Source organism: Lonchura striata, chromosome 7 (assembly GCF_046129695.1).
Source record: "Lonchura striata isolate bLonStr1 chromosome 7, bLonStr1.mat, whole genome shotgun sequence".
Classification (NCBI taxonomy): domain Eukaryota; kingdom Metazoa; phylum Chordata; class Aves; order Passeriformes; family Estrildidae; genus Lonchura; species Lonchura striata.
Window position 1 is genome coordinate 30,184,567 of NC_134609.1, and position 21,975 is coordinate 30,206,541.

Here is a 21,975-nt window from a genome sequence, read left to right on the forward strand (position 1 = left end):
CCCTGGCTTCTGTTGGCAGCTCCTCCTTGGAGGGAATGTCAGCTCGTGGTTCTTCCCATCCTTTCTGTAGAATAATTCCTTTTACACACAGCTGTGGTGTTCACGAAGGGGAAATTAATTTGTGTTTGTGTAGTTGGGATGTAGAGGATGAGCCACAACATCTCTGAGTTGGCTGCAGGCTGCCATGGCCTTGCTGATGTCATGCTGAGCCATGTGAATCACAGGCAAAAAAATAAAATCCCAATAACAGCCCACAGCCGACAGAGCAGAGGAAATTCAACTCTGGAGAATATATCCATTATTCATGCCACACACACTGGCTCATTGCTGCTTTCACTCCTTTTCATCCTTCCCCTTTGCTGCTTTATTTGTGTGCTTTGTAGTACTGGAAATGACTGATTTTGTGACTTGATAAGGGTGGGAATAATTTGTCACTGGTTTTGCACAAAGAGAGGAGCCCCTTCGGGCAGTCAGGTTTTTATTGCAGCCCAGCTTGAAACTGTGTGTAATTACTGAGAGTGTGTGTGAGGCTGATCTTGCCAGCTTTGGGTGTGCTTCTCCTGTGATCACAAGGAAATTACTGCAAGAAACTGTTGGAGTGAACATTGAGTTCCTCACTACTGGATTTTAATGCTGGAATTTAATGTTGGAATTTTCAAGTGGTTAAATCATCCCTGTGTAACATGGAATATTGGGATTTTGGCCTTAGTTTGCCGTGTGCTTCTTGTGGAAATGAGGAGTTGGAATCTTTGTCCAGTGCTGGTCAAGAGTGAAAAGTAATTAATTTAATTTATTTAAATGGGAGAAATGTCCCTCGCCCTCCAAACCAGATGCTTATTTGTTTTTCCCTGATGTTATATGGAAAGACAAGAGCAGGGCTTTTTTTTATCTGCTGAATTTTATATACCTCATTTATGCATTGCAGTGTCCTGGGAATAACCAGCATTGCAATGGAGCTACTGCTCACAGGAAATCTACAGAGCAAGATCTACAGCAAGAGCTGCACTTCTACATGATTTAATACCAATAAAAATTATTTTAGTAGCCCTTTGGCTTGGACGAATACATTTTTAATCATGGGGCTGTACAGCCTCATAGTCTGATCATCTTGTCACATTATCAAGCCAGCTGAGGTGGGAAATTGGGAAATATACTTCCGCAGTCTTCTTTAAATCTCCAGAATTAAACTTTAATTGGTTTGTCCATAAAGTAGACCCTCAGTTACTGCTAATTGTTGCAGCTCCAAGCTGTAAATGGCTGTTGTAAATTGTTTTACCCCACAGTAGTTCATGAGAGACATTGAAGTGTTAATTTTTACACTCGGTGTGAAATTTTAATTCGAGATATAAAATGCAAGCTCTCTTTTAAGACGTGTTACTAAACATTTATTGCTCTGTGCATGTGAATGATCAGCAAATAAACCCCCCCCCTGTTGCTGCCTGTGGTTCCTAACTGGTCATTAGAGCCTCATCCACCACAGCTCCCTGTGCAGAATTCCTGAGCTCCAGCTCAGGAGTCCTTCCAGCAGATGTGGGATGTTTGATGGTCCAGCTTGACAGCTTCAGTGGATTGTGACTGAAAATTAGATGCTCTGGAATCTGCATCCAGCCCAGGGACAGGTTGGGTTCCCTTTGGAGAGGGGTCTCAGCCTTGGTGGCTTCTTGAGGTTCTCCTTGGGTGTCACCAAAGCATTGCTTGGTTTCTTTTGAGAGCTCTAGGGCTGGGTGTGGAATGGGTTGTGGCATATTGTAAATGCAGGTGAACCCAGTGAGAAGAAATGAGGATGTCTGACTCAATTCAGAAGGCTGAATGATTTTTTTATTGTCACTATGCTAAAATACTTTAATATACTATATAAAGGAAGGTACTAAAACTACAAACCTACTTTTTCTAACTATATCTCTAACTCACCTTGTGACCCTCTGAGAGCCCAGCCCCAGGTGGGTTGGGTTGGGTTGGATTGGATTGGGTTGGATTGGATTGGATTGGGTTGGATTGGATTGGATTGGGTTGGATTGGGTTGGGTTGGGTTGGATTGGATTGGCCATCAGGCTCAAACAATCCTCACCAGAATCCAACCAAGCATCACCCCAGGGAAACAATTCTCCAAACACATTCCACATGGGAAAAACAAGGAGCAGAAATAGAAGTTTTTTTCTCTTTCATATCTCTCTGTTCACCTCTGTGAAAAATCCTGAGAGTGAAATTTGCCACCACAGTGGCAGGAAAGGGGAGCTCTTGGAAAAGAAAGGAGTGGGGTTTGTGATCTCTCCTCAAGACTGTTCTCCTCCTGTGGCTTTTCTACCTGTGGAACCACAAATTGGGAAATGTGTGTCCAGGCTGGGGGGTGTAAATTACAATCATTTCTCACATCACAGAGTGACACAGGGGGTTGGGTTGGAAAGATCTTAAAATTCACCCAGTGCCCCCCTGCCATGGCAGGGACACCTCCCACTGTCCCAGCTGCTCCAAGCCCCAGTGTCCAGCCTGGCCTTGGGCACTGCCAGGGATCCAGGGGTGCCCCAGCTGCTCTGGGAATTCCAGAATTCCATCCCAGCCCTTCCCCACCCTCCATGGAAACAATTCCTTCCCAATCTCCCATCCAACCTTTTGCCTCTTTTCAGATAAAAATACACCTGTTATCAAACAATTTGGTTTGATCGATAAAACACAAGGTGAGGCAGACAAGTCTGGCTGTTCTCGTTTATATTTCAATTACTCTTGTTTTTTTTTTCTACTCTGGTGCTCAGTGCATGTAATAGCTATGAATTGTTCTTAAGAAAAAGATAAAATGAGTAAAAATCCCTGCAAACAATTAAAATATTAAACATCTGTTTGTATCTTCCAAGCTCTTTCATGTGCTGTGCAGTGGCAGCTGCGAGTTCAAGGGGAATTGGGAAGAGCCAGGGTTTCATGAGTGGCTACCAAGAATTTACTGCAGGGAAAAAATGCTAATTAGGTTTTCTGTTTAATTTTTAAGTAGTGGAGTGAAAATTAAGCCCAAACAACTCCAGCATGGCTGAGGAGGAGGATGAGAAGGTGCTCAACAGAAGATGGGGATAAAGGGATTAGAAGAACCAAAAGGTTTCTGTGAAATGTTGGAAGAAGCTTATAAAACTCAGATTTTGGTCTGTTTCCTCAGTTTATGAACATTTCATGCTTCTGTCTTATTTTAAATCAGTTTAAAAGTTTAATTTTTGCTGAATTTCAGCTCAGGTGTCACAGAAAATGGTGAAATCAAAGCTATCTCCTCATGAATTATTCTCTTATTGCAGTCTTTGCATTACCTTTAATGCAAAGACCTTTAAGCACATTAATTAATGTGCTTAATGCAATGAATACAAACGTTTAAGCACATTAATTTCATTAATTTGTTTTGGTTTTTTTTTGGTGTATTTTTTTAGGGTGCAGCACTTAAATATTTGCCCGCAATTGTCAACGATGTGAAATTAGTGTTTGATCCAAAGGAACTCAGGTGAGTAGAGTTAATTAAGTGTGGAGTGCTAATTTTATATAAAACTTTATTTATAAAGACATATTAAAATATACACACAAATATATAAAATACCTACAATATCTAAATATAAAAATATACACTATATATTTTGTGTTTCTACTATATCTATGCTATCTATAAAGATACAAAAATATATAAAAATATAGACATATATACTGAGACAGTGAAATATGGATCACCTGAGAAGTTTTATCATTTTGGTTTTGTTGCAGTTTTTTTGTCCCTTGCAGGTATTTTTAAGGGTTACACAAAGAGCCTATTTTTTAAAAATAACATCTAACAAATATCTGTCAAACTTTGCAGTACAAACCATTAACAAGAGTTATTAATCAGGCAGCTGCCATCAAACTCTGAAGCTGGACCATGATGCTTCGCTCTTACGTATAAATTTCATGTAAATAATAAAATAATAAATAATTCTGTGGTTCAGTTGCTGGATCGATGTCTCAGTAGCTCATAAACATGGCAGTGTTGTTAGTAAATAAAAAGGACAATAACAGGATATTAAAAAAAAAACAGTGGAAAAACCAAATAAAAACTGGCATTTCAGCCAAACCTTTAGCTGAAAGTGAAAAGTATAATTTTATTTTTTTATGGTGCTGTTACAAACTGAAAAAACATCTTAAATCTCATTTTACTGTACAAACCCTTCTAAATTTTGTCTGACTTTATTTTTATGGTCTTGATATGTCAGAAGGAGGAAAAGAGATAAATTAGGGATAAAATAAATAAACGTAAAATAAATAAACGTAATCTTAGTCTAACATTCCAGTGGCCTGAGGAACCTGGCATTTACCTTCTGCTTGTCTGGGGACTGTCAAGTGCTTTACATCTACACTTCCCTGGGCCTAAGAAGTCCAGATTTGTAGAGTTTCTGGACTAAATAATAAATTTGGTATGCAACAGCAAAATTCCTGAGAAAAGAGAAAGGAAAATGCAGGACTTGGTCTATTTTAGCCCAAATATTGCATTTTTTCTGTGGTATTACCAATACAAATTTCAGTTAAATACTGGGAGTATTTAAATTGAGGTTGACTTAAGCCTCAGTAGGAAAAGCAAAGAACCCAAGATTTTAGGAAGGGATGGAAAATTGTTGAAAAATCTTGTCAATATTAGGTAGGAGTGATGAATGTGATGGTACCTTTTCCTAAAATGTCCAGTTCTGGGGTTCTCTAATTATTAATTTTTTTGTTGGTAGCTTACAATGTTAATTTTGGCATCCATAATCATGAATGTGCTGATTGACGTGAAGCACAGGCAAGGAAAACTTGAAACCTAAAACCTTAAGTGAAACACAGACAAAGAGTCTAAAACTGAGATAAAATGGAGGGGACAAAAGAAATGTAATTAAAAACTAAAGAAATTTGTTGAAAACTATTAATGATTCTCTGATTTATTTTTGTTTTAAATCTCTCAAGAAAATCGAGTTTGCTCATCCAAGAGCAGGAAGTCGTGTCTCAGGTTCTTTATGGGTGATTGCTTCCAGTTGTTTTTCCGTGGATTTTTAATGGGTTTTTTGATGGATGATTTAGTGGGTTTTTGCTTTTAGTTTGATGGATTTTTGCTTTCCCTGTGTGTGCAGCAAGCTCTTCACCGAGTTCATCCTCAACGTGCCCGTGAGCCGCTTGACCATCCAGAAGCTCTATTGTCTCATCGAGATCGTGCACAGCGACCTCTTCACCCAGCACGGTGAGCAGGCAGAATTCCAGCTCTGTCCCCTGCCCCTGCTCCCTCCTGCCACCCCTCTGCAGCCTGGCACACCTTAAGGCTGTTCCACTGGAAGGACGAGGTTGGAAAATCAAAACCCAAGAGTGGTTAGGGTGGGAAGGGACCTTAAAGCCCATCCAGTGCTGCCCTTGGCTTGCTGGGCAGCTGTTGTTGTCACTAATCATGGAGGGATTGCTGGTTTTGGGCTGGTTTTTCCTCCTCTGGAGGTTGGGATTGAAGGCATTTAGGAGGATAGTTCACGTTCAGACTTAGGTGTTTATTTGTTTATTATTTCTTATCTGTGTTACCGTCTCACAGCAGTGAGTCCTGCACTAACAATTACAAAATGGCCAACTGTTTCTTGTTACAAGGTCTTTTAAGGCTAAACTATCCAATGAAGAAAGGACACCTAGATTATTTTCACTTTTAACCCAATAACTCATCACTCAGAGTCTGCACTGTGGACTTTTCTGTCTAATTACAAAATACCACCCAGACCCGTGGAGAAGAACAACCAGCCTCTGCCCTAAAACCTCCATCTTGCCCCATATATGTTGCTATATTCTAAAACCCCAAACTCTGCCATTTTCCACCCTGTGACATTACACACTTCTGTTAAAACTACACACCCATGATCCCAGTGCTGTCAGTCAATTTTGGAAACCTTCTCCACAGCCTCAGGTCAAATGCAAAGTTCTCTTGGTAGTCAGAGTCTGTCAGCACAGAAAGTTGAAAATTCTCAGCATCCAGAACTCCAACAAGGGATGAGACTATTTTCAGGCTAAGAATGATTTATTGCTCAGATAAACATCAGTCTCAGAGGCCCTGAGATTTTAGAGGAGCAGGCATTTGGCCACAGCTCAAGAGCAGTCACAAGTTCTTGGTTACAAGGCAGTGCAGAACTTTCTAACCCAATGACAGCTGCCACAGGGTTTATTTTGCTTTTCTAACCCATCACCTTTACTCACTTCTGCTGCACTGTGGATACTTTAGTCCAGTGGGCTTCTAACTCACAGCACACATCTGCTTCTGTTAAAACTTCTAAACTCTCAGCTTGTTCCATACAACCCCACCCTAACATTAGAAACCCTTCACCATCTCACCAACACAGTTTCTCACTTACTTAAGGCATATTCTTGCTTACAACTATAGAAACATGATAGAAAAACAGGGTTTTTCTGCTTAATATTTGTGTATTGTATTTTTACATCAATCCAAGCTTCTTCCAAAGCTGCAGCTCAAACCCTGCAGTGTCTGTGGAAGTTTCTGTTTTTCCAATTCCCACAGGCACCTTGCACTATCCCAGGCTGCTCCAATCCCCATCCAGCCTGGCCTTAGGTATCAGGAAAATCACTTGTTTACCATTTGTTCTTGCAGTCTCACTTAGGAAAGTGCAAAATTACAAAAATCTTAGGATTTGTTATTTTAAAAGGGCACAAAGCAGCCAGGTTATTTGTCTGTTGTAATTTCGTGTTGGGGTTTATCAAAAATCTTTAATTCAGCTTTTGTGGGCTCGTGTGGGGGCGGTGAAGTTTTTGGATGCCCTCTGTGCCTTGATGCTGTTCCCTACCTGAAGGAAAGCAGAAACCTCTCAGAGGTTGCTGTTCATCCATGCCTTGTTATTTTCTGCTTTCTCATTAATGGGGCAGTGAAAGATAAATTCAGGCACTTGTCCTACAGATTTCCTCCTCTGAGGTGAAACACTTGATTCCTTTTCAAGCTGGCTGCAGGTTAAACTGACCCAAACAAAGTGTTTGTGTGCTGTCAGGGAGGGTAATGAGGGAGCAAATAGGCACTGCTTCAGTGGGAAAGGAGATTTGGAAGGATTCTGCTCTCAGATCACAAAAGCTGAGACTGCTGAGTGCTGATAAAACAAATTTTGCTGGTTCCAGTTTAAAAAATCTTGGTGGATTGGCATTGTGGTGGTTTTATGCCGCTCTTACAATCTCTGAAAAACAGTTTACCACCTGCGTCACCCTGTGTAGAAATTGGGTAGATAGAAACAGCAAGTCCAGATTTATCTTCACTCCTGAAATGATTTGAAGTTATTCAGCCCTTAAGTGCTGGATTTTCAAGAAGTGAAAGGAGGAATTCAAGTGGAGTTGCAGGTGTTGGGGCCCGGGTAAAATGGTGTGCCCAAGAATAATTTAATGTTTCCTGGCTAGAGCTGTGCATCAGTGTTACTCATTTGCTTTATTCACTCTCAGCTCACTGCCTGTGTAATAGTTTTCCCTTCTCCTGGCTGCTCTCAGGTTGCCAGGACTTTGGGGCAGAAGTCAGTAATATCAGGGATCATCCTTTACTCTCCTTGGGAGGAAGAAATGGAGATAACTCAGCTGAAACAAGAAATTGAGTGTAAAACACACTCCTGAGAAAGGCTATGCTGCATTTGCCATATTAATCTTTGCCCTCCCTTATTGAACAGTTCCATTTCCAGAGGGAGAGGTAGGAACTGTGTGTGGCTGGTTTGTTTTTGAAGCCTGACTCCCAAACTCAGCCCTTCAGGGAGCAGGGAATGGTGCAGCCCAACGTTATTGAGCTGCTGAGAAATTTAAATGGATGTGTTTTAATGGGAGGGTGATTAATCAGGGCCCAGGGCAGGTTTGCTGACATATCAGTGCTGCTTAATGGCTCTGAGATCTTATCAGAGGCTCCTCAGCAGGGTTTTCTTGTCACTGCCTGTTAGGAATGTCCTAAATCCAGCAGCCTTTGGTAGGGCTGGGATGGGGATTCCAGGCACCTGCACCGACCCAAACCACTCTGGGATTCCCATGGGTGTCTGTGGGGTTTTATTCAGTAAAAAAGGGTGGCTTTAAAAGCTTCTCTGGCTGTTGGTATCACAGAATCCCAGACTGGGTTGGGTTGGGAGGGGCCTTAAACCCCATCCAGTGCCATGGCAGGGACACCTCCTGGTGTCCTAGGCTGCCCTGGGACACTGTCAGGGATCCAGGGGCAGCCACAGCTGCTCTGGGAATTCCAGCCCAGCCAGGAATTCCTCATTCCCAATCTCCCATCCATCCCTGTCCTCTGGCAGTGGGAGCCATTCCCTGTGTGCTGTCCCTCCATCCCTTGTCCCCAGTCCCTCTCCAGCTCTCCTGGAGCTCCTTCAGGCTCTGGAAGGGCTCTGAGCTCTCCCTGGAGCTGCTCCTCTCCAGGTCTCCAGCCTTTCCTCACAGGAATTCACAGAATGACCAGGGTGGAAGAGACCTTCAAGGTCATCGAGCCCAGCCCCAACACCTCAGCCTGGCACCCAGTGCCACATCCAGGCTTTCTTTGAGGAGGACAGGGGCTCCATCCCTCTGATCTTCCCACCATAATTCTTCATCGTGATCATTCTCTGAAGTTTGTGTCTGAAGCCTCTGTTGTGCTGGGAAACTTTATAAACATTCAAATTCACTTGAAAAGAAGTCAAACCTCTATCCACAGCCTTTGTAAAATTGAGTTTTTCCTGTCCCTCACTCTGTGGGTTGGAGTTCATTACTGAAGTGTTGTTGCTGCCCTTCCTGCTCCTCACTGATTCAGGAATTTTAAACTGATAGGGAATGCTTCCCTATAAGCTGTCACCTAATCCTGGATCCTGTTGCACAAATGACATTTTCTTTCCTAAAAGCAATATGAACTACATGACTGTGAACTTAGGCAAGGCTGGCAAATGCACAGAAAATTTAATCAGCCTGCTTCTGGTGGAGAAAAAAGGCTCTAATTCTGTGCTTTGAGAGGTCAAGGAAGATTTATTTGTGTCTCCAGAGGAATTAAAATTCAAAATACATGAATCTGTGAAGCTTGAAGGATTTGGGGGTGAGAGGGGTGCATGTGTGAAGCAGTTTGCTTTGGTGATGTTGAGTGATGGATGATTCACTGGGAAATCTGGAGTTTGGGACCTTGGATCAGAATGGAGTCTGCTGGTGGGGTTTGTGTATCTTTAAAAACAAAGATGTAATATAATCATTAAAATAGTAATAATTTAATAGTAATATAATAGTTTTAAATATAGTTTAAAATTTTATTTTATTCATATTTATAAACACAAATAGGATAATGTTTCCATATAGTAAAGTAGAGGTAAATGAATATATAAATACTTTGTATTGAATTGTAAGTGAATATATATATATACTTTCCAGAAGTAAATGAATATGTAAATAACATTTATCCTTACCACCATATAATAACATAATTTATATAATCATATAAATTGTTTTTACTCCCCTACTTAAAAATTAAACAAAAAGGCATAAATATATTTTTTCCCCTGAGTGTGCAGCAGTTTAATAATAATTTAGTGGATATTTTCAGTGCTCATGGTTGGGAGTTAAATGAAGTGCCCTGTCCTTGCAAACATCAAGGTTTTGGTTTATGTAAACAGTGATTTTTCTGATTTGTTTTGTCCTATGGAGTTGTTTGGATTTGCTGCTGCTTTGTTTTCCAAATGACTTCCAGCTGATTGCCAAGTGAGATGTGGAGCTGCTGGAGTTTGAAAAATCCAGAGATTTTTCCATGAGGAATTTGAGCCCATTGAATATTAGTAGACAGCACCCAGCATTTATAAAAGTTCTTTCTGTTCAGCTATGATTCAACTCAAGCTGTGGAGCAGAAACAAAGTTTACTGAGCACAGGTTAAGTTTATTTGGCCACGTGAAGTAAATGAACCATAAAATAAATGGATTTATCAGTGTCCCAAGAAACACAATGTTTTTATTGACACAAATTTGTGGTGTGTATTCATCTTCAGCAGAGCTCCTGTGTTCATTGAAGGCTTTCCTTGGCTGCTGCTAATTGATGATTCCTGCTGAGCATCCTTTGCTACAGATGAATATTTGATCCCCTCTGACATTAAATCACACGGGCTGGGCTTTGCTCTAGAACAGATGTGGAATTATCATTGTGCAGCAGATCCTGAGCTGCCTTGGGAGCAGGATCTGATGCTTTGGACCATGAAGGGTCCCCATTAATCAGGGCTGGGGGTGCTTGTGGCAGGCAGGGTGATGAGGATTCACCTTTCCTCCTCTGTGTCGGGGGCTGCTTTCCTTTGAAATGACCCCAAGATGTGAGAGTCCTCGTTCCCTTAGCCCGCTGCAGCCAAAGGAGGAGTTTGGAAAGCTTCTGATTGTGTTTTCAAGGTTGTTTATTTCTCCTTAGCCATAACATTCTTTCTCTGACCTGCTGAGCTCTGCCTAGCAAGCCCACCATGGCATTCTGCCCTGAGCCTCAGGCAGCTCCCACCTGATATACTCAAAATTGCATGTGTATGTTTAGAATTTATTACCAATTCCCATCACCTGTGTTAGACTGTGAATCTCTGCCTTAAACCAATAGAAAAGTGTCACCATCACACCAAGACATGGAGGGCAAGAAGAAAGGAAAGAAGGCTAGGACATGACCAAATTCCTCCATCTTGTACCCCCTGAATCACATTCTAAAAAACCCAAAATTCTGCTTTTCCACCCTGTGTGAGTTCAAATATCACATTACTAAAACTCCTGTGGTTTGTAATTCCGCATACAGAGTTGGCAGTTTTTTCCATGGGCTAAAATGGAAGCCACAGTTGTTTTTGACTTCATGCCAGGGTCTCTGAGACCCCTGCCAGGGTCTGGAGCCAGCCAGGACAGCCAGAGGGATGTGCTGACACCTCTGAGCTTCCAAGTAATCAGTGCAGGGTGCAGCAGCTCAGTGTTCTTCAGAGCAGTTAATGGCAAAGATGCACTGAAAATCTCATCCTCATGTAGGGAGTGTCACCTCAGCCATGGGTTGGTTGGAACATCACAGAGCCATGGAAGGGTTTGGGATGGAAGGGATCTTAAACTCATCCCATCCCACCCTTGCTGTGGGACATCTTCCCCTGTCCCAAGTGCTCCAAGCCCCAGTGTCCAACCTTGGCACTGCCAGGGATCCAGGGGCAGCCACAGCTGCTCTGGGCACCTGTGCCAGGGCTGCCCACCCTGCCAGCCAGGAATTCCTACCCAGTATCCCACCCAGCCCTGCCCTCTGGCAGTGGGAGCCATTCCCTGGGACCTTCACTCAATATTCTCTCCTGGCAGGAGCTGTGGAGAGCCAGAAGGTCGCCCCTGAGCTTGTTCTTCTCCTGACTGAGCCCCCCCAGCTCCCTCAGCTGCTCCTCCTCACCCTTGGGATGGTTTTGTGGAGTTCCCAGCCTGTTTTGTTTCCCCCCATGTATCTCAGCAGACCCAGGTGGGAGCTGAGAAGGGAAAGGAGTGTTCTGTGCTGGTTGTGTCATTGCAGACCCAGCACTGGGACCAATAATCAGTTTTCCCTCTCTCAGAAATGCAGCTTGACTGCCTCCCCCATTGATCAGAGCAGCTCCAGCACTGCAGTGGAACTCAGATATTAAACTGATCTTTGCCCCCTCCCTACCAGAGGGGCTTAGCAGGGCTGTGAAACATTCCCAACCCTCTAATTAGGAGCCTTTTAAGTTATTAAAGACTGATTCACCTCGCAGGCTCTGCAAAGAAACCTTCTGTGCCTTTCCTGGAGTGCTCAGCAGCTGGGCTTTGGAGTTCTTCCCCTCTCCTGCATCTGGGGACAGCTCACATTCCACGACCCCTCTGCCCTCTGGGGCTCTGCTTCATCTGCTGTTTCCTTTCCATGTTAGCCCAAAATTCAGGGAGCAACATATCCTGAAGTTTTCCAAATGTAGAGGCACAAGGCTGAGATCACAGAGCATCTCTGGGGCAAATCTGCAGAGCCAAGCTGTTCACTGGGCTGATATTTATATGGATAATTAGTAATTCATTTTGACCTGGTGATTCCCTCCATGTAGGAACAGTCTGAGTACTTGAGCAAGGAAGGTTTTTTTGTTATTTTTGGGGTTTTTTAATAGCAAATGGTCAAAGGTTGGAACAGCTCAGAGGCAGAAGTTTTTAAGGTGAGGTGAGGCTTTGGTTGAAAAGCTGGAAGTCAATTTATTTTTCCTGGGTTTTTTTATGTGTTATGTAAGCACTGAAGCACATCAGCCTGAAGGCCCTGAAAGCTGTGTTTGTAACCTCGTGTTTTGTGTGCAGACTGCAGGGAAATCTTGCTGCCAACAATGACAGACCAGCTCAAGTATCACTTGGAGAGACAAGAAGATTTGGAGGCTTGCTGCCAGTTGCTGAGTAACATCCTGGAAGTGCTCTACAAGAAGGATGTGGTGAGTGTGGGCTGGTTCTGTGATGAGTAACACTTCACAGAAATTGTTTTAGTAAAGTGAATTAAGCAGGTAACTCCTGAAGCTTTATATTTTTATTTTTCTTTTTTATACCCTCCTAACCAGCCTTTTCTAACTCTTGGTTTTCCAGTGATGGGGATGTGTTTGTTGTGTGGCATCTCACAACGTCACATCCAGCACAGCACTTGTTTCTGAGGCGCATCCAGTACAGCTTTTCTGGTTAGATAGTGAAGAAATAAATGTCCTTAGGAGTTAAACATTCCTCATTTACTGTGCCTGGCCTCTTCCAGGTGGAAAATACTCTGTTTTGGTGGTTTATCTTTTCTCCCGTGGGTATTTTGGGAAATGTGCATTTGAGCTGTATTGTTGCTGACATGGTTCCCAGACGTGCAGCATGTGTAATATCCCTTTTTTTTTTTTTTTTTTTTGCATAATAGTCTTTTTTTGCATTCTCTTGACCTCCACAAACATACAACAGCTCTTTGCCAGAGAGCTGCAGTGATTTGATGCTCTCCTGAAATTTGGGCTGCTGCTGAACCTTCAGGGCTGTGTAGAATCATACACTAATTCAGCTGGAAATTACCTCAGGGGTCAGCTACTCACATCCTCTCTGGCATCTTATTTAATTGGGCTTTTTTGGGTTTTGCTCTGATTTTGTTTGTTTTTGGAAGTAGCTCTGTGTGGCTGCCTCAGAGGGGGGTTTGTTCTACAGGAGGAATTTGGTGCTGCAGCCTGGCTGCTCCTGTCTCTCTTTGTTGGCTTTTCTCTCCGTGGTAGGGGCTCACCTGCAGCTCCATCCTCTCCCAGGCTGATCCTGGCAGCAGGACCAGCTCCTGGGTCAGTTTGTGCTGCTGGTGGATCATCCTTCAAATATGTAAATCTATTTTTCATCCATAAAGTAAAAGATGGGAGCAAAGCTCATCTGTTTCTTTCTCCTTGTGGTGTTTTTGGCTTTGTTTTTTGCCCATCATTCTTTGTGAGGTTTCTGGATTTGTCTTTAAAAGCTGCTTGGAATAAAAATTTCATTTAACTCTTTCAAAAGTAGTGGTAGGTTGCTTCTAATATTGACTGAAATTAGCAATTCATTTAATAAAAGTTTTGCTTTGCTGTTCTCTTCCTTTTAATTGAGCTGTTGCAGAGCAGCCCCCCCTCCCCCATTTCTGGTAATGCCTGTGGGGGTTTGATGTTGGAAAAATCACTTGGGGGAAGAAAATTAATGGGTAACTAAATTGGATAATGGAAAAGGCTGCATTTCCAGTGACATTGTAACAGCACATTTTAATTCATCAGAAACAAGTATTACCAAAATAACACTTTGCTAAACCCATTCCCTCCTTGTGATCGACAGCAAGCCACGTTTGACTTAATTTCCACTGAGAGGTGGGTTGAGAGGCAGCACCAATGGCTCAGTGGTGTTGGTGTCTGTTGCTTGTAGTCATCACTGATTTATTCCTTGTGCCCAGGGCCCCACACAGCGCCATGTCCAGATCATCATGGAGAACCTGCTGAGGACAGTGAACAGAACTGTGATTTCCATGGGACGGGACTCGGAGCTCATTGTGAGTAAACTCAGACACCTCTGTCACATCTCCCCAAAGCTGCCTGTAATAGGATTGCAATCCCAGGTGACCCAAAGCAATCACACCTCCTCTCTCTCTCTTTCTTTCTCTCTGTGTGCTCAGGAAGCTGCAAAAAGCACTGCCTGGTAATTTTGCTCTGGTTGGCACAGGGGAAGAGCAAAAAAAAAAACAAACTTGAAAAATATCTGTGAGCAGGTGATTAGCCAGGATTGATATCTGTGTGCACCAAAATGATGTAGTATTGGTAATTAGCCAGCTGGGAAGTGTGGAAATGAGACTTGGCTGTTGTTCCTGCTTTACAAGCATTTACTTGTCTTTTTGACTTAAACTGAGATAACCAAGGTGAGTGTTCAAATGACTGAAGAACAGAGCCCACAATTATGTTTAGAGAAAGAACTGATGCAAGTGACCCTATTGACTTAACACTGTGATTTTAAAACCTTACACTTGAATTTTTCCACTTTTAATTAATTAATATTGGACTAAATAATGAATGAATAGTGAGGCTTGTTGATATCTGAGATGGGGATAGATCTGAGTGTGTTTTTGGGGGCCTCTCTGTGTGTTTTTGGGAGTCTCTGTGTGTTTGGGGTCCTCTCTGTGTGTTTGCCTTTGCCTTGTATTCTTTCTCAGCTGTCTGCAGCTGGCAGCTGATCTCTCCAGGGAACTGGTTGAAGTGGGCCAGGTTTGTGCTGTGGCTGAGCAGTTGTACCTCAGTTCTGCATCAGTTTGGGTCAGTTTGGCTCAATGCACTGACTTCTTACCATGGGGTTAATTGTTAGTCAGATAAGTCCATCAGCAACTTGGTTTTTTGATCTCCTCTTTCATTCCCAATTTAAATTCTCCCTGTAATTGCACACAGTGCTATTTGACTTTTACACCCAGTGATTTTTGACACAGGGCTCTGTGTCCTCAGCACTTCTCCCTGGACCTGCTGCTGCTCATTTCCTTGGCATTTGGGGGTGCTCCTGTTGGCAAATCTGCTGCAATTTCATTTTGTCTTTGGTGCATCATCCGCTGGCTTAGTTTTGATCTCCCACTTGTATCACTTGGGGTTTTGCTGTAAGGAGGAGATAATGGATCTCCAGATCCATTGCTGGAGCAGGAAGGCACAGAATCCCAGGGTGGTTTGGGTTGGAAGGACCTTAAAGCTCATTCTGCTCCTCCCCTGCCACAGGCAGGGACAATTCCATTATCCCAGGCTGCTCCAAGCATTGTCCAGCCTGGCTTTGGACACTTCCAGGGATGGGAATCCACAGCCTCTCTGGGGAAATGGTTCCAAGCAGATCATTCCTACAGAATATTCCAGTGCTGGGATGCAGCAGTGCAAGGAAGTTGAAAGACTTGTGTGTTATTTTTACTTCCTCAGTTTCAGGCTGAATGAGAGTTAATTATTGTTTTGATGAACATGGTTCAGGTGATATTTAAAAATGTTAATTATGCCTTTTGCAGTCAGCAGAGTAGATTTGAAAACTTGGTTGTGTTTGAGCTCAGAACAGTGGTATTAAAGATCTGCATTGTGCTCCTGAGCACAGCCTGGAATCCCTCTCTATAATCAGCTAATGAACACTGAGATTTCAGGCTATTTTTAATTAGTATTTACTCCTAACTTACAATGCAGCTGCTGCTGAAGAGATTCCCCTGTTAAATAACCAGCCACAACTCATTTCTGTGGTGTCAGCAAAGTAGGAGGAGTAAAATGAATAATAATAATAGTAATAATCAGGAAGCACAGCTTGACCCCTCTTGCATCAGATTTGGGTTGAAATGGTGCAGTGACTTTTTAATTTTACCTGCAGAAGAGCATTAACCATACAGGGTGACTGGAAGGAAGAAATTTGAAATATGTGACAGAGTTAAAGTAATGATCATTTCTTTAAAAGAAGTAAAATTCAGGACATAACCAATTTTTTATTCTCTAAATATAACTGTGTTGGTGTCCTAAAGCTGGCATGTTTTCTCCCTGGAAAAATACTTAGTGGCACCGTTTCCATCCAAAATCTGATGTTGCATAATGCAGTTTATGAGCAGTGGAGGAATGTCAAGGATTTAAGTGCTCAAGTGAAAAGTTTTAATTACAGTATGAGCCTTTTCTGCAGCACTAAACTGGAAGGATTCTCCAGTAGAATCCTTCAGCTTTGCACATTCGTTTTTCATTTTTTTCCTCCTTAAATGTGAATTCCTTGATAAAATCAAAAACAAGTTTTATCCTATAACTTCAAAAGAGAATTACCTTGAAATAAGAGACCCAGTTGCAAGGAGAGGAACCAGATATTAAGTAAAATGAAGTATAAATGATAAGTTTAAAATCTGATTTGACAATAATTGCGTTAGCAAAAGAATTTTTAATCCTCATTGATTTGGGCTGGTGTTTACTCTGTAAGTCTCACTGGTGGTTGTTACTTAATCAATTTTCTGAGTAGAAGATTCTAATATTATTAATATTTATTTTATGTAATGATTCTGTTATTAGTGCAGGATGCAGCCTGAGGGTGCTGAGCTGTCCTGCTGCTCCAATCTGCCTGGTTTAGGTTAATTTTGCTCCTACCTCGAGCTGCTGCTGCTCAGTGAGAAATCACCTGGAAAAAACCCACAAAACCTTTCGTACGGAAGAAAAAGTAAATTTAACTTCCTTGAGCCTTGGGAAGGGTGGTTTTAAATGTTCTCTTTCCTTTCCTGGTGGCTTTTGGATAATGTTGGGTTCCACGTGAGGCAACATCTCAGCCTCTTCCAGTAAATCAGGACAGAGCAGCCTTGGTGGCAGCTCCAGAATGATCCACGGCTGCTCCTTCTCCTCGTGTCAGCAGCTTGGGATGTGCCTCATCTCCAAAGCCAAGGCAACCAAGCTCCTTAATTTCTGAGAGGAACTCTCCTGGCCTAGGGGAAGATTGGGGTTGGAATGTGATGGTCTTTAAGGTCCTTTTTCCAACCCAAACCATTCCATGTTCCTGTGGTGTTAACTTCCAAGAGTGTCCATAAGGAGAGTGGCTCTGGAAAACATCTGAAGGTGGGGGAGCAAAGTCAGTGCTGTGACCAGGGAAAATGGATTATTTTGGGTATTGGGAAGCACTGGGCAGGACTTTGTGGTGTTGCTGATGAATGGGATCTTCTCCACCTTGCTGCTTTCCCCTCGGTGCTTTGGGATGAGGGTTGAGGTGGAACTGGAACAGAAATGATGCAGGAGCCATCGGAAGGAGAGAAGAAAAAGGGGTTTGTGGAACCTGTCTGAGGTTTCTGGAAGGAGATGGAGAAGAGGAATCTCTGTGGGGTGCAGGGGACACCTGACACAAGGAGGGTGACAGGGGTTGTGTGGAGCAGAGTGGCATTGATGGGGGAGCTCTGGATAATCAATCAATCAGCCAATCAGTCAATCAATCACCGTGGTGGACTGTCCATCTCTCAGCACTTCCAGGCTGCAGGTCTCCCCAGAAGGACGTAAAATACAGGTGCAAGTGTGAAATCTGAGTTATTGTTGGTCACAGGAGACTTCTGGGGCTGCAGTTTGTTTTTCAGCAGTTAAATCTGGATGTAAGTTATCTTCCTGTGCCTTAAAAGCTGCCCAGGTCAGGCTTCATGGATTCCAAAACGTTGGGCAGAAAACAGAAGTCATTCCTTTGCCAGACTTCTTCCATGTAAAAATATTTTGCTTTATTGAGTCACATGTTTTCTTCTCTTTCAAAATCAATTGAAATTACATATTGCAAGCTGATTTCACTGAAACTGGAGTGGTATTTGGATGGTGGCCATGGTTTTATTCCATCACTAATACTGAGCTTTTTTTATGTTGTCAAACCATCCTTGTTGCATTCCCTACCAACAATGATGGGAATGAGCTGCACTCACCTAAACAAATGGACACATTTGTAGCACTCCAGTTATTTTAATGAACCACAGATGGCTTTTATGGAATATTAAAAATCTTCATGCAGTCCTTTTCGTTCTCCCAGACAAAAATGGTGTTGGTGCAGTTGGATTTTTAGTGGCAATCTGGTTCAATTCCAGCTCAATTCCAACAGCAATATATAATATGTGGTAATACACAGGTCCTGGTGTAAGCTAACACCTGACTTTGTTGGGAAGTTCATGAAAAATCACCCTATTTGATTGGAAAAAGTGATTTAACCTTTAAAACATTGAGTGAAATCAAAGGCACAGACAGTAGTTTTGCATTTTAGGCAAGAAAAAGCAAACACTTTGAACCCATGGTAGGATTTTCCAGTTTTAATCATGTTTTTTTTTTTTTTTTCACTTTATCCTGTTTTTTTAGAAGTATTTTTACAGTTGTTTTTGTTTTTAATCTTTAAGAAACCAAGTGCTACTCACAGGAATAGTGTTTTCCTCCTAGTTCTAGGTCTAAACCAAAGAATGCAATTCTTGCTGTGTGGAAATTATAAGGACTCAGCAAAGAGCGAGGGATATAAAATCACTGCAGTATTTATTGGCTAAAAAGTATTTTGAAGCAAGAGATGGGAGAAGTGCAGCTAGAAAATCAGTGTATGAAGTGCAGGGGAATGCCAGTGAATCCAGCAAAGCCACATTGAAAATAAAAATGCATTTTCCTCATTAGAACCTCCAAGATCTTCTACATGAGGGTGAAAATAGCTCTGTCACATTGAACTAAAAGCTCTAAAGAATTAGGTGGGTTTTTTTTTTCTCTTGGTGTCTATCTAACCTGAGCCTGAGTGATTCTAAAGGCAATACAATTATGATACATTTTACACACTTGCAAAAACATTTTATTACAAATTACATTGGAGGGTGCCAGAGAACACGAGATGTCAGTTGGAAGCAAGGTTTTATGGTAATGTCAGCTTTCCCCAGGTTTAAAAAAATGTAAAAAATTAAAAATTTGCAACTTCTTAAGAAAATAGCCTGGACATGTACAGAACACGCCGTGAGAACTTTCCCTTTGAGCTCTTTGTTTCTCCAGTTGGAGTTTGCTCCCTCTTTTCTCCTGATCCCAGGAGCTCTGGATCACTCAGGGTCCCTGCACACACAAAGCTACTGAGGATTTGGGAATTGATTGCCATGGAGAGATGCTTGGTTTAATTTCTTTAAAAAACCCCAAACACTAGGTCTGTTAGCATGGAGGAGTGCATTAGTTATTAATGTTTGTTTTTTTCTTTTTAAATAATGAATACTGCTGTATTCTCCTTTTTCTGCCCATCTTTGAGATCCCTTTCTGCTTAAAAAAAAAAAGTGTTTTTTTTGTTTGGAGATATTTGGGTTTCTAAGCCTTGTTGTGTGGGCTGTGTTGTAAATAGTTGTTTAGTTAAAAACAATATAAAATACATGAAATATGGGGTTTTTTCCACATGAAACGGTGGCACTTCCTTCCTGGTGTACAGGATCACCTTCCTAATCCTTCAACTCCCACCAGAGGATTTCAGGATTTGCTTCCATGCAAGAGCTTGTAGCCCTCTTGAAGGTTTACTGTAAATATTGAGCTGGCCATAGGCACCTTCTGCATTTCCATTCCCATTTTAATTTGCTTTTCTTGCTCTTTGAGGGAAAAAAATTAGGTTATTTTCCTTCAGTTTCCTCCCAGGAGTAAATTGGATGATGAGCTAAGAGGAGAAACAGAGAAAAAGAAAAATACTTTCCCAAATTTTTAGTATTTTAGTACAAATTAAAGATCATGGTTCTTGCACCTAAAGGCTGAAGAATTTGTACCTTCCTGCTGCTACAGGGGATGCAATTTAAACCAAATTTGTCACATGACACTCAAATTATCTGAAATCCTTAGGGAAAAATCCCAAAACAAAAGATTCCCACTCCTTGGTGACTTCTAGCATGAGGAATTTTTCCACCAGTGGTCATTTTAGATGCAAGTTTAATGACAGTAGCAAATATTTAAAGGAAAATTTGCAGTTCATAAGTCAGAGCAAAATTTTAAGTGCTGTTTCCAAAAAAAAAAATCTGAACCAATTTAGGAAAAATCACATTTCTCCCTTAAGTGTGTCAATTACTGAGTACAATTGATAGATCGAGATATAAATTATAGTAAGCTGGGAAACCCATTTGAGCAGCTTAATAAATAAATAAATAAATAAATAGCATTTCCAATTTTCAGCTCCTTCCAAGCAGTGCTGCAGCCTGGACATCTCCTGGTGCCTTCTGCAGTATGGGAGAGGTTTTCCAAAGGCTGTTAGAAAACAATACTGACCCATGGCAAAGGCCAACAATCCGGATTGGGACGGGTCTGTTTTGGGGTTGGGTTTTGTTCCCGTGTGGTCGAGACCCTTCCAAGGTGACGCTGAGGGGTTGTCCCATGGCCTGGACCCTGTGAGCTGGAGGTGCTTAAAGGCTGGGCCTGAATTTTGGGAGGTTTCTGGCCACTGCCCCGCTGGGGCTGAGCAGCAGAGTTGGTTCTTCTGGTGGTGAGGACACAGCTGGACCAGAGATGATGTTTTGAAATGTGAGAGCTTGGTTGGAGTCTACATCGCATGAAGGCAGAGGACACGCCACAGTCACGTCTCGGAGATGGGCGCGGCCGCGGGCCGCGGGCAAAATTGTGCTTTGTCCAGGAATTCTGTGCTGAAAACTGCACTCCCCGATCACCACGGAGCTGTAAAACTCAACACCACTGCAAACATAAGGCTTGCTCGTTTTTATTCCCCCTCCTTGCTGTCCAAAGACAACAACCCAGACCCCCAAAAGGCTTTCACCATTCCTGGGGGGGCTTGAACGCGTCGGAGCGCCACGCTTTCGGATCTGAGGAGGGGTGGAAACAGTTTTACTTCCCATCTTTGTCCAAATTTCCGTTCGGGTTTTCCATCCCACATTGGTAACTGCGGGTAGCAGTGGGCAGGGGCACCCGAGCCCGTGCTCCCGGGCGTGAGTCCGTCGCTACAAAAGCCTTTTTGGTACACGCGGTGAGAACTGCACGCTGCCCTTGGCCAGGACACTGCTCCTTCCACCAAGATCCCGTCAGAGATGATGGATACAGCTCCAAATATTTGTCAAAGAAGGCCTTGAACTCCACACGTCATGGACTTGGGTTAAAGGAACCAGAGTTTCCATCTTCCGTGCTTTTTTGATTCAGTTTTGGATTTTTGCTTGGGAGTAGAGGAGTAGCTCTCCTGAGAATAAGGCAAAGGTGCAACCTGAGTTTCCTCAATAGGATGAAGTTTTCTCAAAACTGGCTGTAGTTTATCTTCTTGCTGTTTAAAATCCAATTCCACGCTAGAAATGGGAAGAGAAAAGCGCTCGTTAAATATGATGATAAAAGAAATCATTTAACCCAATGTCTAAGTGCTTAATTTATGGAAATTAAATAATAAATAGTTCTTGCATGAAAATGAAAAGAGGAAGTTCAAAAAGAAGAAGAAAAATAGGAATTGGATTATTCAGCATTTCCCTGCTGTTAAGGAGGGTCTTGAGGATTATGGTGGAGTTGCTGGGAAGTGACTGACCACTAGAAATGCAGCCTTTTTTGTTTTTGGTAGAGAAATGATTTTTTGAGGGCTTCCAAGCTCAGTTCTCCCTTCTGGGAGGTCAGGGTGGCAGCCAGGCACCTGCATCCTTGTTCTTTGGGGAAAGCTGAGAGGTTGGCCAAAAACAAGGAGGCTGTCCCAGAAATTCTTTACCTGAGCTGTTCCTTGACACTTCTACCATGGAAAGGATTAATTTCATCAAGTTCCTGTTGTATGCATAGACTCATATACATGTGTGGAATAAATAGATCAATTAAAAAGCAATTCTCCTTTATAGTGCATCCTTGCCTTTAGAAAACAGTCTGAAGTTGTAAAATCCCTGTCCTGAATTCCAAACACCGTTGGCTACAAAATCCTTCCAGCACTTAAGAACCACAATTGAGATGAAATTCCAGCCCTTACTTGAGCTTTGTGCTGCAGAACATTTTGAGGCCACCTTATAAAGCACAGGAACAACAGCAGCAAAATAAAATAGAGCAAACATCCTGTCTAAGGGTGGAAACTGAATTTTGGACCCTCAGAAGTACCCTGGAATTCAGTGGTTTTGGTTGGGTTTGTGCAGCAGCCTCT

The 21,975-nt window shown here is 42.3% G+C and overlaps 2 protein-coding genes across 4 annotated transcripts in view; one reads left to right on the forward strand and one right to left on the reverse strand.

Annotated features, from left to right (window-relative positions):
• DOCK1 (dedicator of cytokinesis 1) overlaps nucleotides 1-21,975 on the forward strand; it is a 268,980-nt gene that overhangs the window by 70,195 nt on the left and 176,810 nt on the right. For all 3 annotated transcript variants that reach the window (XM_077784742.1, XM_077784744.1, XM_077784743.1), the window contains exons 24-27: nucleotides 3,405-3,475; nucleotides 5,100-5,206; nucleotides 12,244-12,371; nucleotides 13,853-13,948. In XM_077784742.1, coding sequence (XP_077640868.1) covers nucleotides 3,405-3,475; nucleotides 5,100-5,206; nucleotides 12,244-12,371; nucleotides 13,853-13,948 — 402 coding nt within the window. The remainder of the gene's footprint in view (nucleotides 1-3,404; nucleotides 3,476-5,099; nucleotides 5,207-12,243; nucleotides 12,372-13,852; nucleotides 13,949-21,975) is intronic.
• Nucleotides 13,648-21,975, reverse strand: part of INSYN2A (inhibitory synaptic factor 2A) — a 45,230-nt gene continuing 36,902 nt past the window's right edge. The window contains exon 4 of the mRNA XM_021526348.3: nucleotides 13,648-21,154. Coding sequence (XP_021382023.1) covers nucleotides 20,971-21,154 — 184 coding nt within the window. The 3' untranslated portion in view covers nucleotides 13,648-20,970. The remainder of the gene's footprint in view (nucleotides 21,155-21,975) is intronic.